Here is a 14,853-nt window from a genome sequence, read left to right as displayed (position 1 = left end):
AACACAGTATATGAAGGAAGCATACAACTGTGTATAAATGAATAAACATATATAAATGAACCCAACTACTGATTTTCCTTAGTGCACCTCCCGCTTCGGATGCAGCTCCTGGCGTTTCGCTCTGCCAGCTGGTGCAATCTGTTGGAGTGGCGCAAATGCATTTCTGGCATTAAAACAAATTGATGCGGTCGGGAAATCTCATTGCCGGCTTAGTGAATCTGATTTGCGGTCATCGGTCGTCCTCTCGTTAACCCAGATTCGGAATCCCGTGCTTGGTTATACAGATGCCAGGCTGCTGCTGCTGCGATTAATTTGCTGCGGTGGCGATAATTTGTTAATCGAAGCATCCTCATCGCAGCTTGCACTCCGTCCAGAAAGTTCTTGTAATCCACCTCCTGCTCTTCTGGCTCCACCTCCTCCTCCTCCAGCTGCAGCATTGTCCAATTAAATCAGCCGAAAGTAGGGTGGGAATCTTCGATGTTGATTCTGCTGCGCGGCTTGTTGGTTTAATGGCCGGCGTTCTTTTACGACGGCATTTAGCTAAACTATCCAGCAAACGCCTCTGGGGAGACTCATCCCGGGGGTGGCTGCCATGATGGCTGATGGGTGACCTGCCCATGCTGATGGTGCAGCATTTAATGCGGAAACGTGCCCCAAGTCGAGCTTCGATTAGCGCCCAGCCTGCCTGGATGATGTGTGGAGGTCAGCAGTGGAGGATCACGCAACAGCCATTATGGCCAGAGGCACGCCCACATCTTCCTAATGGCCCGTCAATTCCCGAAATCCGTTTTGGTTGAGTCAAATCATGCTGTGTCCTAAAAAGGGAGTTCTTAAATTTCCATTACTTTGATTTGACTCGTCTACTTTAAAGAACACAAGTTCATGTTTATAATTATGTTGATTGAGAACAAAATACTGAGTTTAGTTATGTTAAGTTTAAGTACATTGACATTTTATTAAAATTACGATTTTGTTTGTGTGTCAAGGAATGAAATTACAGAATTCAAAAAATTGCTACATAATGCATGAATTTTTGAGTATGTTGTGTGCAAACAAATCATTTCGTCATAGTTTGTAGAATCCAGTTCCTGTTTTTTTTTTATTTTGTCTAGCGTCGGCGGTGACAGGTCAAGTTAATTGGAGTATCCATCAATTTCTTCGATTTCAGAGAAACTATCTGAGCCATCGAGTAATGCTGTTCGGAGACCTGCTCCTTCACCACCTCCGAATTTGATTCTTCCTGCTCCTCCAGCTGATAATTCGAGGCAGACTCCTCTGAATCCTCCTCATGCTCCTGGTTGCTAAAGATCTGACCCACTGAATTTAGCTCCACATTCTGCTCCTGTTCGTTGACATCCTTCTCCGCCACCACCTGTTCCGTGGCAGCCTGCTCGTCCATTAGGTTGCCCAGATCTTCGGTAACCATGTACTCCAGTCCCAGGTCCTCGGCGTTAATGCAATCGCCGTTGTCCAGAGCCAACTGCTGGTAGTAGCCGTAATCTTTATCCGGATTGCCGTATGCCTCGCGTGCCTGCAGCATGGAGCCCCGGAAACTTGGATTGCAGACGTGTCCCTTCTGCTGGACCACTCCAAGTCGATGCAGATTCTTCTCGAAGTCGACGACCTCTTTGCGAGCCACTTTGGCGTAGTTGCAGGTTCCATAGAAGTAAACACTGTATGCCGTGGCACCGATGCGTTTCAGGATGCGGCCTGGCCAGGGGCGATAGCCGCGCACCTTGGCGAACACAAAGTCGCCAATGGTGAAATTAGGCATCTTGGCACGGCGACGTCCCATGTTTTCCACTCAAATTGGCTTATTTTTGGATTAAAATCGGTTTTACCAAGTGATTCTTTTTAAAGTTCTCGAAGAAGAAGAAGATCGTTTTCGTGGAAGTAACACAGTGCTGCCAGATCAGCGCAAAGCTGTGGACGCAAGTTTGTGGTAGTATTGGTTTGTGGTAGTATTGACTAACGTCAGTGTTTTCAAATATTTTATTTATTTTTATGGTTTTTTATCTATTTTAAGATATATGTGTATTTTATATAAGCAAGCTGATGAGTTTTTAGCATCAGATTTTCTTATTTAAAAAGGTAATATAAAATTTGTTGTTCTTAAAAGGAACTGTTGATATATTTTTGGAAATGCATATCAAGATTGTATACAAATTTATTTAAATAGTCCACTTTTATGTCACAAAGCAAGATAATTGTTAGAGCTTAATAATTAAAATAAAAAACGAATAAATATAATAAAAATATATTCTCATAAAAGTGACCCCCACTTTGATCCGTTTGATTACATTCAAACAAACCACCCATTCGGAATGGCAAGTGAATTTGGGTCACTTTGGTGGGCGGGCAATGTTTCTTTAATGAGCAAACAGCATTTGCATTAATGGTCATTTGCGTAGAAATTTGCACAACACGCTACCTGCACTTGGATTTTAAAACTTATTCATTCTGCGCCTTTGCGAGTGAGTGCGTGTGCAGTTCTGTTTTGAATTTTCGCTCACGTTCGCCGTATTATGCGCAAATTGGCTTTTTAAATTGTCGACTTGTTTAAGCTAAACGCAGCTACACTTTATGGCCATGTTCCGTGCTGCATTTTAAGCCATGCGAAATTCCACTAAGCCCTACCACTCGCCTACCTACCACTCCATTCGCTTAACTCAATTATAATAATTTTAATTTAGCACAAGCAGGGTCTATAAAATGGCAAAATTGCATTATTTACCAGGCGTAATTACAACAATATTTATATGCTAATGAGCCCGTCACTTTGCCCCTAACGATGGGAAATTAACCAGGCCAAAGTTCTGGGAAATGGTTGCTTCTCTGCTGAACAACCATTTTTATTCTAGGGTATTACGCGGCTGTTCCGACGACCTCGTCGCACTGACCAGTGCTCAGAGCTCAGAATTCAATTGGAAAATGCAATTTACGATCGGGCCACGAGACCCACAACACTAATACCCCACAGCCCATTGCCCCGCCCCGAGTTTTCCTGCATTTTCCTGCATATTAAGCCAGCTGAAGGCCACAGGGGGGCGAAGGGAGGCTTAAGCTACGCATGTAATTTGTAAGTAATTTTTTCAACTATCATCGCACCAGACAAGCGACAGCCACTGCGTCGATGGCCACGCACTTTTACAGAGAGAAAAAAAAGTTGTTCAAATGAAAAGTATTCAAAAAAGTACTAATTTAAATCTTAAAATGATAAAAACGTTATATAGTTAAGATCCAATTCAAATTGCAATCTTTTTCATTCATTATACATATTTTCTTAAACCAAGTAATTCATTTTTTTACCTGTGCAAGCCCGAAATGCATTACAATTACAGGTGATTGCGGGAATGGAAAAGCCGGGCCAACGGGCACAAGCCAACGCGATAAGTTGGAGAAATTAAGTAACGAAAGCAGCGAATAGGATTGGGAATAGGAATGGGCACGAGAATGGGGAATGGGGAATGGCAATGGCCATGGAAAACGACGGGCAGGCATAAATTATGAATCATTTGGACGCTTCCTTATGACACCAAAAAGGCCAAGAAGAAGCCACCTAGCCAAGTTTTTCCGTTGGCCAGAAAGCATTGGGAGTGAAGAGAGTGATTAACAAAAGACGAGTATGGGCGACTAACAAGTATTTATGCTGCCATCTGCGAATCGGTTTGTTCCATTTTATTGGCTTCATTGACTGGAAATTGGCCAGACTGTTTGCCTTATGTTTAGCCAAATGCTAATTGAAATGTCTGCATTGTGGCGGCGATTTCCCACAGCACTCCACATCGATTCGATGGGTGTGTCGCTCTGTAAATGGCAACTGGGGACATGTAATCAAAACTGGGGAAATCGGGCAATGCCATCAGGTTCGGCTCATCAACTGGTTTTTCAGGAGGAAAGGCATTGGGGCTAATGAATGGCTTCGTTCGCTAATTGTGCGCCACAGGAACGGGTTAAACGGGAACATGGGAGGACAATCAAAATCAGTTAGGCGATAACCAGATGAACTTAACTAGGAAATAAAATCACACCTATATTTTGATAAGTGTGCAGCCAGGAAAATAAACAACTGTTATTTTAGTAGCATGTTGTTGTATCTCAACTAAATGTTTTTAAAATGCTTCTTGGAACTATTAACTTAGCTAGTTTAATCATTTTTTTTAATTTGTAATACATTATGTCCCATATATATTGAAGTTATTTCATTTAGTTTCTAATCAATATGCGCTCTGCGTATTGGAAAAACTCCACCTTTCAATTTCCTTGCCAGGCACCGCTGAACAAAAGACTTAAGACACGAACTCGACCACCCGAGGCACATTTCCTGCAACACTCGCACATCGATTGTTTGCATAATTCGCCAGAGCCCCAGTCAATTAAGTGGCTCTCTAATTAAGTGATTAAAACGCACGCACAAACGCCGTGGAACAGAAGCGCGGAAAATTGTGAAAATATGCAAGTTCATAAAACAAGCCGCACGCCTCAGCAGCTGGCAGTTGAGTCCACACCCGCAATTTGATATAGAAAAGAGTAAGAAGGAAAAAAAACGCAGAGGGGCTTTGCAGTTTTTCCAGGAACAAACACGCTTTTGCATTTTAATGCGCCACAAATGAGGCGGCGAGGCGAACCAGGCCATATGGACAAATGTGAATGTGAATGTGAGTGTGAATATGGGCGATTGGGGTGTGAGTTGGTTGGGCTGGATACACGCACACACGCCGGCTTGTTTCTAGCTAATAAATGTTTTTTTAATGAATAAATCACCCGGCGATAAAGATCTGCTTAATAACGTTCATTTAAAGAAGCGAAAACAAAACACACAACGAACAACGGTGCGAAGAAAGCCAAGCTGAGCGGAAAACAAAACCAAATCCAGCCGAAAGCCAGCACCAATGAGTTGGCGTTGAATTCAGACACTTAACTCTTTTAACCCAATAGAGAAACTTTGAATGATTGCGCCCAGCAACGCAATAGTTTGCTGTAAGCAAGCGAAATCCCGGCAAGAAGAAGAACCCAAAACACATATTAAGCAGCTAAATAATGCACTTGCTGAGGTATCTATAAGGTGTGGAAATGGTAAGAGAACTTTTAGGAATATTTTAAACAATATAGCTCAATATGTCTTATCTCAAATGGATAACTCCATGCTATCCAGCTATATAATGGGTATCTGACAGCAAAAGCACGATTTTTGATTTGATTTACATTTTTGAAGTTGCAATCTTTGGCTATGAACTCTAGTCCTAGTATTTTGTCCGCTGCTGTGCACACCCATGGCCTTGTCTGCTGGCTGTCTGCAAGTGCCACAGAATTTATTTCGTACGTCTTCTTCACGTCCATGTCGAGTCCAAGTTGATGGCGAGCACAGCTGACGTATGCGAATAATACTCAGCTAAGCAGCGATATGAAAATTAATAATTCCCTGGCAGTTTTCGTATGCCGGGCACACTCAGACGGGGAGAGAACGTGTTCCCCGTAGTTGTCCAGTGGGGCAATCATCAATGTCAATTAAATGTTAAAGTCTTGGAGGCCACTTGTGCGGGAGTTCGAGCAGGATGCAGATGATCCGCCAGAGTTCCTGGATTCCAAGCCATCTCCAGTCAATATTCCGATCGCCCACTCGAAGGGGCTAATCCCAAGAGCAAGTCCAACACTACTCCATCTCCATCTCCCACTCCGCCCCGCGGGACATAAATCTACGCCTCCAAATCTACATATTAACGCCAGAGATGGGGCCACTCAATGCCAGCGGACAGCGCCAACGATCACTTACTTTATGATCACTTGAAAACCAATCAAGCACAATAAATAATCGCTCTGCAGCAGGGACAAGCTGCGATATTGAAAATCGACTCGCATCCAGAAAAGATACCCAGTTGGCCAGTCGGGCAGTCAAACTGCAGGACTGCGACTCACTCGTACACATTAAATTATATTCACACTTTGGCCCCCAGAAAATGAAATGGTTTTAAATACGGAGGAAAGCCAAACAAGACGGAGATCGCATTGGAGATCAGCAAACAGCTACAGACAGACCAGAAGACACTCGGAGAAATTAGCAGCCTGTTTATGTATTTTGACTAAGGATTCCATTAACTTGCAGCACAAACTTACAGAAAATACAATATTTTACATTCAATTAATATTTCCCTTATTTATGCAAATTCTTTAAGAATGCTGACTGAATGTTTGCTAAAGCCCCACTTTTATTCTCAGTGCAGAAGGCAGGATGCGTTATGGCCAGACAGTTGGACACTTGGACGCGAAAAGAGGCGGGACTGAGGCTGCAGAGGACTCTCGACCAGAAGACCAGGCTCTGAAGACATCTCTCCCTGGGCCTGGCTACATATTCGTTGCTTTTTTTTGCTTCTTTTTATTTGGTTACTGCCCCATGCCTCCGACTCTGTGGCTCGCTTATCATCATAACAATAATGTTAAAGTGGCAAAATGGCAAACTATGCGCAAAATGCATAAAATTTATAGCCAACTGGCCCGGGCAATGGCAAAACAGATTTGTATTTGTTATTGTATCTGTATCTTTTTTGTGAATTTCACGCTTCCGCTCTTGCACGGATCGCCGGTCAAAAGTGGGACCGAAAAACCGAACACGATCACAATGGTTGCCACATGCGGTGGCAGGAGCCGATTCTCTTGTGCTGGCCAGTGGATCAGCAGATCAGCTTCTGTGGGGGAAACTTGGGTACATGGGTATTCTCAAATGCTGGGTGCATGGTCGTCCTGACACTTTATGGCATTCATAACCTTTTCCTAAATAACTATTTCAATACAATAGGTAAAAATCTTTAAAAAATTCCACAGTATTGATGGACTTGCCAAAAGTGTATATTTTTATTCACATTATCCCATTAGCAAGTGGCTTTCGAAATTAATTATCTCTTGCAATTTTTCGCCGCTCAATTGCTTTCACCATTACTTTTACCGGAGATTAATGCTTTCGCATAGATCCATATTTGGCCGCGGGATACGGTGTATAATTGGTCATCTGGCAGCCACTCCCTTCGCATGCTTGGCCAAATGTAAACAATTAAGTGGCCAATGCAAATATGAATGAGATTTTCCCCCACAAGCCAATTACTCAAGGAAAAAAAACGAGGAAGTGAGCTGCCAATGAGCGTAAAAAGGCAAACACCTTGAAGCGCATAAATTAAACCGCATCGACAGGTCGGAAAAACTCGGATGGAGTTGCAGTGTTAGTATTTCGGATCCAATCCAGTTTGTGGCTGCAGGCTGGCGCACCGAAGATGGCCAAAAGTCGAGGTGGTGGCTAGAATGGCCAGAATCCGCGAAAGAGTGGGCGCTGCCAATTGAGCCAATTGAAAGCCAACAACGCGTATACGCCCCGTTGCACTCGACTGGCCATAACGACGGCTTTATAAATGGATAAGTTGTTTTTTATCTTATATTTCCCCCCTCTATTAAATCGCATAAACCGCTAGACTAACTAATGAAGCGCACACGCATAACTTAATACCAGCCATTCGACATTTGTCGAGCTTGTTGTGGCATTTCGCATTAATAAAACATCCAAAACAATCAGCCGTTCGGCGGACAAAAGAGCCAACTAATTTTTTGGAAGCGTTCAAAACTTGTTTTTAACACCTCAGGGGTGGAGCCTTTCGTCGGTGCGAGGGAGAAGGCGCTTCTGGTGGAAGGGAGAGGCACTGATCTGGTGGGGCCATCACTGAAATCAAGTCACAATAATATGTAAATATTCTCCGTGTTTCGAGAGCGTCGAACATTTCGCTGTGGCGATTAATTAAAGACTCATTAAGAATTTGTTCAACTCGGGCGATTAATTAAAAGGCTGTTAAATGTGAAAGGGGCGAAAACAAAGAGTAACCGGTGATTTAAGCAATTCAACTAATGCCAATCAAAAGACTCAAGACACAAACTTGACACGCAAATTTTAGATCTTTTGATTAAATTTACATTGCTGGTAAATAAATAATATATTTTAAAATTTAGATGCCTATCTATGTAAAATTTATATATTATTGTATATTTTTCTTTGTTTAACTTTTGCTCAAAACTTGCCAACATGATACTGATGTACCGAACTCTAAAAGGAGGGATGACAAATGCCATCGGTGGAGCTGTTGATAAATGCCCCCCAGTTCGAGGGGCTGTTCGAAAAATCGTTTGGCCAGAGATCACGCAACGGCCAAATTGAAACGTCACCAGTCGCAAGTGGCCAAGTTGGTTATTGCTGGCCGACTGGTGGTGCTGTTTCTCCATGAATATTAACACATTAAAATGGTAAACGTGGTTGAGTGAAAAATTAACCCAAAGCAGCCGAAATGCGGCTGCAGCGTAAATTATGCAAAGTCATCAAGTCAGCGTTATCCAAACATCAATGGCCTGCAAGGCCTGGGAACAAATTAGCATAAGCCCAGCGTTTCGACGGACCGAAGAGGAGCTCCTGCAGCCCGAGGGAGGATTCGCACACTCCGGAAAAGGGGGGATGCACATTTTAGAAGTTCCTCTATAGCCAAAGAAATTTAACAATAATAACTTATTTAATAAGATATATATGTATTGCATACTTACAATGATGTCTCTACTGATAATAGATTAATTTCTAGTTGAAAACTAGAAAGATCTAATATAATAGGAATTCAGATTCATATTCACTTATTTGAAAGGAACTACCTAATTTTTCTGAGTGCAGGAAGGCCGAGTTAAGGAACAGGGAATGGCCCAGGCATCGCAGGAATGCCACATTGATGCAGTCACTTTGATAGCGCGACATTAGCAGCAATTTATATGCAAATGCAGCCGCGCAGGGCAGATGAGGAGCGAATGGTATGGGATGCAACGGCGAGCACCACCAACTGATTGATGGTCCCATTTCAAAAGATGCCAAAGTGCGTGAGCCAAGCAGCCAAAGGCTGGAGTCTGGCGAGGATCGGGAGCAGCAGCAGTGGGCCATGTAGGCCAGCATCATTAATGCGAATCATTAGCAGTGCTCGCTGATAAGATCGGGTGCAAATTATGCGGCAGTCGCAGCTGGAACAAAGCGCTCGAAAAGTCTGGCCATGATTATGATTCCCGAGGGGCGGCGAGAGCGTAATTTTTAATTGCCAATTAAAATTGCTTCAATGAAGATGTGAAAGCTGCCCCAAAAGTCCTTCGGACGTAATTTAGGGGGATGCTCCGAATTAAACTTATTACTTAAGCACAACTGTTATAAACATGAAAAATGCTTACAAAACTGTAAAATGCATTAATTTGTTATAAGATAATAAGAGTGCAAATATTTGAACTACGCGCCTTAGTTCAGTATTTCCATTTCCAGTGCTTAGTATTTTCACAAGTGTGGCCAGCTGAACGGCCTTCCAGTGGCTCCAGCGAGGCGTTTTCGTGGGCGCAGAGAAAAACATACCGAACAAAAATTCACAGCTGGCGAAGAAGGAATAAAATTATAAGAAGCCATAAAAGTGCGGAAATGGAAATGGAGCTCAAATAGGCGACAGCAGGCAGCTGGTGGAACAGGATGAGCGGCGAGGAGGAGCAGGCGAGTCTGCTGCGCGTACTGATCAACTGTGCGGAGAAGGCGGCCAACATAGCCAGGACATGTCGCTCCAACGAGCAGCTCCTGGCATTGCTGGTGCAGGAGAAGAGCGGATCCGAGGCCAACGAGCGGTTCGAGCACGACTTCAAGACCCTGGCCGATGTGCTCATCCAGGAGACGATCAAGCACGAGGTGGCTGCACTCTTTCCCGCCATGCAGGATGCCATTCTGGGCGAGGAATCGCCCAATTTCACCAACCAACTGGGCGAGAGTGTCACCATTGCAGTGGGTGCCACTGAGGAGGACACCGCCGCCTGTCTGCAGGCTGTACTCAGCGGGCACGAGGATGCGGCCAGTGCTCTGGCCACCGAAGTCCATCGGGATGTCAGCTTTAGCAGCGAAAAGCTGGGCGAGATTGCCCAACTGCCGGACGAACTGGATTACGGCAATTTGGGCATCTGGATCGATCCCATTGGTTCGTAGCTCCCACAACTATTTAAAAGACCCAAAAGGATTTGTTACTTATGAATTTAAATATGACCCACTAAAGTAGATCTGCCCATTTTGTTTTCTCTTTAAGTTTCTAATTTATTATACTTATACATCGTATGAGTAATTCTTTCTAGTTTTTGTTTATTTATGTGTGATTATGATATCACCATCTCAAGCAATCGCAAACCGACGAGCTAATACACTAAGTTCATTTTTGAATCTCAATTGTTTATACATTTTCCTGACTCACCCGATATCAAAATACTTTGCAGATGCTACGGCCGAGTACATTTCGGGTGACACCATGTTCACCGACTTTCCCGGCATCACGTCCACCGGCCTGGACTGCGTCACCGTGCTAATTGGCGTCTACGAACGGGACACCGGAGTGCCGGTGATGGGAGTGGTGGCTCAGCCGTTCGGGGAGAAGCTGGAGGAGAACGTGTACAGCTCCTCGATGTTCTGGGGCGTCTGCCTGCCGACGGTAAGGGCACACAACTGCCACTTCGAGGCGCGCGATGAGAACCGCCGTTTGGGCATCTTCTCCAGCTCGGAACAGTCCGATATCCTGCAGCGTTTCCTCGATCTGGGCTACGAGTTTGCATTCTCCGCTGGTGCTGGACATAAGGCCTTGAAGGTGATTACCCACGAGGTGGACGTGTATCTGCTTAGCAAAGGCTCCACCTTCAAGTGGGACACGTGTGCTCCGCAAGCCATACTCCGTGCGCTCGGCGGAGATGTGCTGGGCTATGCGGCCAGTGTGGCAGAGCAAAAGGCAGTGCCATTGAAGTACCTGATTGAGGATGCTGAAGCCGATGCCGATTGGAAGCGAAATGCAGGTGGCATAATCTCCGTGCGCAATGTCGATGTTGTGGACGAGCTGCTGGCCAAACTGGCTGAGCAATGAGTGTTGTTGTTATTTGTTGTAATACCATTATTGCTGTTGTAATTGATTTGATGTATTACACTACGAGTCAGTCGAGTTCGTAGGCATAGAAACTAATAAATGAAACCGACGAACGTGTAAAACATTCATTATAAATAAGGGGATTAGCTGGAATTGCTCGTATAATAAAAACTAAAAGAAATAACGAGAATGGATGATACTTGTTCTCTTAAGTGTAGTCTACTTATTGGAGTTTCTTTGTGGTACAAACAATGAATTCTAGTCAATGAAAAAAATTTAAAGAAATTCTGAATGAACGATCAACATCTTAAATCTCTCTTATGTGCTGATATAAATGTAAACGAATGATTATCAAAATCATGTTTGAAAATACACTGTGGTCTGCACTTAATGGTACAACACGATTAACGTTGTCATTATCCTGTAAAATGAATATCAAAATCATGTTTGAACATACACTTTTGGCGTACTTCTAATGCTAGAGGAATACGGGTTCTTAGGTAAAATTATGCAGTTGGTGTGTTTAGAATAGCCTCCATATCCGGAATTGTAATGAGGCGAGTATCGGGTTCAGGGCCAATCTTAACGCCACATGAGAATTTAGCCTTACGTAGGAGAAATTGCTCCAGAGCCGCAAAATTCTTTGATTTGTCGAAGCCTGCAATGAAGCGTTTATTTTTATTAATGTTGCTCTGTTCAGATATTGAATGGGATTATGTGCATACCCTCTATATAGCACTTCGTGGCATTGACGGCACATATCAAATCGTGAGAAATCGGTTTCAGGTGTTCCACGGCCACATATTCCGTGTTTCCGAAATCACAGAATAGAATTTTGACCATATTGTCCTTTACCTTTTGGCAGACTCCGCGATACCAGCTCTTATCTTCGTTGAAGAGCGCCAGGCACAGTTCACCAATGCTGCAATTTGGAATAAAGTGTGTGATAAGAAAAGGACAAGCAAATAATGAAAGGACATTACTTTGGTACGTAACCCGGAATAGCATTGTGGTCACATGCTCCCTGACTGCCTGCCAAGCTAAGCATTTTATTGAATTCTTCGGCTGCCTTTCCGTTCTTGAAGTAGGCTGCGGTGATGTAGCCAGTCTGCGGCAATCCGTCAGCGTTCATAAGGATTAGGTTTACCTTGTCGGCTAAAGGAGCTAGATTCTTGGGCAAATCGTTGAAAAGGAAGCGTTTAATGGGCAGAGAAGGCGACTCCGGCGGAGAGGGCGGCAGTGAAGGCAGATCATTGACTGCATCCAGCTGAAGTAGATTCTGTGGAGACACCTTCTGCTCTTTGCGAGATGCAACAGGCAATGGACTCGGAGTAGGAGCAGCCTTCGGTGCTGCAACTTCCGATTTTTCCTGTATCGGTGTAAATATAAGAGGCAGCAATCGGGCCGTCAAGGAGCGCGAATCGCCGGAGCTGAACAGCAGGTCCGCGGTCGATGTAGTTGCATCTACCATGTTGAGCTTTAGCAGTTCTTCTTGGGCGCAGAGCTTGTGCAGCATTTGAATGGCCGCATTGTTGACTGGCACAGCTGCATCCGGAATATTGCACATATTCTGCAACTGCACACGCATCAGATACACGGGCAAGTTCTCCAGGAAGCGACAGGATTTGCGTATTTCCGCCAACTCCACCTTTTGGGTGGCACCCGTATCAACGTTCTTTACTTCGAACATTCCACTAGCATTACTCAATATCTGTAAAATTCGAAAAGTTTTTAGATTTCACTAAAACACTGCAACATAAAAATCCACAAACCTCGCCCCGGAAGTGTCCCATCTGCTTGGAGACAACGAGCACGATGCTGCCAACGGAAACGTCACTAGATTCGTTAATGGGAGCGCACTTGTACTCCAGGCGCTTGAAAATTTCCGCATACTGCTTGGCATCTGGAGTGCTGATGTATACCTCCTTAAAGCTGACCAAGTGGGAAATGAATACGATGGAATCATGCACGATGGGTTCACGCCAGTACTTGTGGCCTAAATTGGAAATCTGACCCAGGAACGTGCTCAGGCGGGCCATGCATATCTGCTCACCCTTGGAATTCAAGGCGGCATTTGCCGAGCGTAACTTTTCCTTGGGCGGCGGATTATCTAGCTTAAACTTGACCGTGAGTTCTGCACCTTGAGTCTGAAGCTCCTCGGGTACGGAGTCCTCCAGCTGAGCGGCAAACACTCGAATGGGCAGATCAAGTAGTTCGCTGGGAATTCGACTCAGTTCGGTGGTTATGGACACTCTACCCTCGTCCATTTCGTAAACCAAAAAGGTGGGCGTCGGTTTTACGATATGATCCAATAGGAAAGCTCGCCGATAACCATCCTTAGTGCGGGCGGCCGCAAAGAAGGTGCATTTCTCCTCGGGGAAAGGCAGCGTAAATGCCTGTTTCGGCTTCCCGGCCATGCTGTAGTTTAATTCTGCGTTGACAGAGCCCATCACGTTGATCTGGAGGAGGGCCAGCTGCGGCTCGTTATGCTTTGGATTTGCCTTAAAGACCCGGATCACCTTGACTTCTGGATTAAGCTGCAGCATCTCCAAGGGCAAACTTAGTGGTATTATCATCTTGGGCTTTAGGTGGGCGTGATAAACACCGTCGCGGGTTTTGGTTCCCAACAGACGGAGCGTCAAGTTCTTATTGACCTGAACTCCAGTGTTCGTGGGCAATTTAACACGGAAAGCGAACGCCTGGTTTTCGGCCATTTTGGGCACAATGGTGTAGATATCCCGAAACGGTGTAGCTACTGTCAGACCGTAGTCAATCATCCGGACATCGGCCACTTGCTTCTGTTGGCAGACCTTCAAAACCTGACCGCGGTGGACCTTGTCGCCCACACTGATGGACACCAGGGTGTCCTCCTGCACGTTTTCCATACGAATAAGCTTCTTATTCTGCATGCAGCGCTGCATGTTGGCCGTCATGCGCTCAATGGTCTCCACGTTCGCCACGTGCACCACCCAGATGGCTCCATCGTTCTCGATGAAGGTCACGCGGCACTCGAAAAAATCCGTGCCAGACGGCGGCAAATGCTCCTGCCAGTTTTTGGAGAGATCCTGCTTGTTCGGCACAGCAGCAGTGGGCTCCAAACATGAGATTGGCGATGTAGTGTGAGTTTTAGCCACAGCAACATGGTTCTCTTCGCTCTGGATTGGATTCAACGGCGCTTGAAGAGGCCTTATCGCCACCAAGGGTCTGGAAACGCATTTGTCTTGTATAAAAATGCACTGCTGCGCAACGAATTTACTAATTAAACTCACGGCATTACGATGCAGAAGTACTTGTGCCTCTGCCAATCATATCTCTGGCACTCTTCCTTGCAGTACGGTTCTCCACATCGCTGGCACATCAATCTGGCCAGTGTGCCACAGATGACGCACGGCTTTTCCTCGCAATTTTCCATTTCTCAATTCCAAGGAACTACTTAAGAACGTGTGAATGAAAGAATGGCGCGTTAAAGAAACGCAGTAAAATGGCAAAAATAACGGAACTTTGAGCACGCGATGAAGTACAAAGCGAAAATCTATTTACGCTGGACGAGCGGACTTTCTATATTTTCGGTAGGAAAAAGAAGAAATCCTTTTTATTAAAGTACGTGCTTCACTCACAAACTTGCGATAAGATCACTGAAATCGCTTTAAATTCCAAGCTTGCCGGGCACGCGTTTCAGATCAGCGAACGAACGTGGGAAGAAAGAGAACAGGACGATATCGATATCGATCCCTTCTCGATTTACAGCCATGATGGAAGTAAGTACGATGTTTTAAAACTTGAATTAAAACGACACAACATATGCTGCATATTCTACATATTCCAGTTACAATATTGCCAATATTATTTGAAAATGAACCGCAAGTCCATTGACGACCTTAATTCGGAATAAGAACATAGTGTAATTTTCCCATTTTAAAAT

At 44.6% G+C, this 14,853-nt stretch overlaps 3 protein-coding genes across 5 annotated transcripts; 1 reads left to right on the top strand and 2 right to left on the bottom strand.

The window, feature by feature from the left end:
• Positions 1 to 925: 925 nt before the first annotated feature.
• Positions 926 to 1,885, bottom strand: LOC117143484 (hepatoma-derived growth factor). The gene has a single exon (XM_033308197.1). It carries the CDS (start codon positions 1,793 to 1,795, stop codon positions 1,109 to 1,111), a length of 687 nt encoding a protein of 228 aa, XP_033164088.1. The 5' UTR covers positions 1,796 to 1,885; the 3' UTR covers positions 926 to 1,108.
• A 7,506-nt stretch (positions 1,886 to 9,391) lies between these two features.
• LOC117144231 (inositol polyphosphate 1-phosphatase) lies at positions 9,392 to 11,053 on the top strand. The gene is made up of 2 exons (XM_033309299.1): positions 9,392 to 10,007; positions 10,297 to 11,053. The coding sequence occupies exons 1-2, from the start codon at positions 9,515 to 9,517 to the stop codon at positions 10,929 to 10,931; spliced, it is 1,128 nt and encodes a 375-aa protein (XP_033165190.1). The 5' UTR covers positions 9,392 to 9,514; the 3' UTR covers positions 10,932 to 11,053.
• A 21-nt stretch (positions 11,054 to 11,074) lies between these two features.
• LOC117144230 lies at positions 11,075 to 14,630 on the bottom strand. Of its 3 annotated transcripts, none has more exons than XM_033309297.1 (6): positions 14,549 to 14,630; positions 14,201 to 14,363; positions 12,704 to 14,135; positions 11,915 to 12,642; positions 11,657 to 11,853; positions 11,075 to 11,589 (listed from the first exon to the last, which is right to left on the bottom strand). In XM_033309297.1, the coding sequence occupies exons 2-6, from the start codon at positions 14,341 to 14,343 to the stop codon at positions 11,438 to 11,440; spliced, it is 2,652 nt and encodes an 883-aa protein (XP_033165188.1). In that variant the 5' UTR covers positions 14,344 to 14,363; positions 14,549 to 14,630; the 3' UTR covers positions 11,075 to 11,437. The 3 variants fall into 3 exon arrangements, with proteins under 3 accessions (XP_033165188.1, XP_033165189.1, XP_033165187.1); XM_033309298.1 differs by having other exon boundaries at positions 14,201 to 14,360; XM_033309296.1 differs by having other exon boundaries at positions 14,201 to 14,630.
• Positions 14,631 to 14,853: the final 223 nt, after the last annotated feature.

Source organism: Drosophila mauritiana, chromosome 3R, assembly GCF_004382145.1.
Source record: "Drosophila mauritiana strain mau12 chromosome 3R, ASM438214v1, whole genome shotgun sequence".
In the NCBI taxonomy this organism is placed as follows: Eukaryota; Metazoa; Arthropoda; class Insecta; order Diptera; family Drosophilidae; genus Drosophila; species Drosophila mauritiana.
Note: the sequence above shows the minus strand (reverse complement) of the source record. Positions and strands in the feature narration are given on the sequence as shown.